This window comes from Buceros rhinoceros, unplaced genomic scaffold, assembly GCF_000710305.1.
Source record: "Buceros rhinoceros silvestris isolate BGI_N320 unplaced genomic scaffold, ASM71030v1 scaffold24791, whole genome shotgun sequence".
Lineage (NCBI taxonomy): Eukaryota > Metazoa > Chordata > Aves > Bucerotiformes > Bucerotidae > Buceros > Buceros rhinoceros.
The window spans coordinates 1-1,821 of NW_010396308.1; the positions used below are offsets into that span (position 1 = coordinate 1).

The window sequence follows — 1,821 nt, forward strand, 5'->3', positions numbered from 1 at the left end:
GAGATCAGCTCCCCGTGGCGGGTCGCTCTGGCCAGCACGTGATGGGGAGGAGCTGCTGGTTCCCCTGTGCCATGGCCTTGGCTCATGGGAGAGGAGGGACCTGAGCAGGTTTTGTTGCCTATTTCCACCTCTCCTCGGGGTGCTCCGCTTTGCCTTGATGCCACTTGGATTTTAGGCTCCCACCCCACCTCTCCAAAGCATCTTCAAGTCTGAGCCTGTTTTTACACTGAGCATGGGTGTCTGTCCACTCCACCACCTCCTCCATCCCCACGCCCTCACCAGTACTGGACACAGCATCATCCATGCCCCACGCTCAGCGTGGCCCCAGCCCTGCCACGCTGCTGGGGGACAGGGCAGATCCTTAGGGGGGTGCCGACCGCGCCGCCCTTACCCCCGGTACCGCACGGCCGGATACTCCTTCAGCGTGGCGCAGAGCGTGGCGATCTGCTCGGCCAGGCGCTCCAGGATCGGGTTCTTCATCTGCGCCTTGTGCGGGCTGTAAAAGCTTTGGAAGGAGTCGGCTGAATCCAGGGAGTACACCTGGGAGGTGCAGGGGGGGAGGTTAGAGGGGATGTGCTGCAGAGACATCCTGGTGCGTTTGGAAACCAGATTCAACCCCCAGCCAAGCTTGAGACCAGGCAGCCAGAGCTCACTGATGCTTGGGGCATCCCTCGGGCTTTCGTCTGCCAGCTCTGACCCTGATGACTCTGCCAGCTTTGGCTACATGGCACAGTCCCTACCCATGTGTAGCCCCCCAGGGTAAGCAGAGGGAACCCGAGACCCAGGGACAAGTGGGATGTGCTGCTCCCCAGTAAAGACCAGAAGCCAATTCATCTGCGTGTGGGGATGGCAAGGGGTCGTCTTCTGCCTGTCTCCGCAGAAATGCAGAGGCCTGAAGGGTTAACGGCACCAAGCGGGGTCCAGCACCACCTGTCCCTCTGTCTGCCTTGTCCCCATGTCCTCAGCAGGGGCAGATTGCACGGGGTCGGTGCCCTTAGACCATGCTAGGGGAGCACAGAGCCGGCCAGTGCAGCTCTCAGCATGGGGCCAAGGCGCAGCACCCGCTAAATCCCCCGTGGCAGATCAGCCCCAAGAAGTAATCGAAGGAGACAGGGAGGAAGAGCCGAGAAGCCGAGAAGCTGGCTGGGGGAGAGGGGTGCGAGGCTGCTACACAAACCCTGATGGGCTGCAGAAGGACCTGCAGCACCCCTGGGCTGCCCCAGCCCTGGACCACCCTGGCAGGGCTGGTCTCCAGCCCAGTCTCACCTGGGACTCGGAGGGGAGGAAGGCAATGTTGATCTCCGTCAGGGTCTTGATGACCTTGGCAGCACGGGACTTCACCAGCTCATTGAAGAGGGCATCAGGGCAGGCTGCAAGGGGAGGAAGAGGAGGAGGAGGGTAGCACTCAGCATCCTAGAACTCCTCCATCCCCACTTGCTTGCATGTGTTTTAGTGACAGGGACTTTCCCTCCCTCCGGGTACTCACAGTCAGTGAAGAAGACGTGGGCAGCTCTGTACTTGGAGGTGGGGGGATCCTTGAAGTCATTGATGAGGGAGTGGATGGACTGCAAGGGAGAAGAGACCAGCTGGGCTGAGCAGGGTGGCACCACAGGCATCTCGGCAGGGTCACCCCAGGTCCTCCCTCCTGGCACAGGGGGAACTCTACATCTCCAGTCCAACTCTCCAGAGCACCACTGGCCTCACCAGAGCCAAGATACCATCCCAGGGAGGGCATCCCCCTGCCACCCCCCAGCCCCATGCTCACCTTCTCGGAGGGGGTGATGAGATAGACAGCCTCCAGGCTGGGCAGTGGCTCCCGGC

At 61.6% G+C, this 1,821-nt stretch overlaps 1 protein-coding gene across 1 annotated transcript in view; it reads right to left on the minus strand.

The window, feature by feature from the left end:
- Positions 1–391: 391 nt before the first annotated feature.
- Positions 392–1,821, minus strand: part of LOC104501975 (syntaxin-binding protein 1-like) — a gene marked incomplete at both ends in the record, with an annotated part of 2,906 nt that continues 1,476 nt past the window's right edge. The window contains 4 exons of the mRNA XM_010145875.1: positions 392–540; positions 1,267–1,370; positions 1,487–1,565; positions 1,766–1,813. Of these exons, the coding sequence (XP_010144177.1) occupies positions 392–540; positions 1,267–1,370; positions 1,487–1,565; positions 1,766–1,813 (380 nt within the window). The remainder of the gene's footprint in view (positions 541–1,266; positions 1,371–1,486; positions 1,566–1,765; positions 1,814–1,821) is intronic.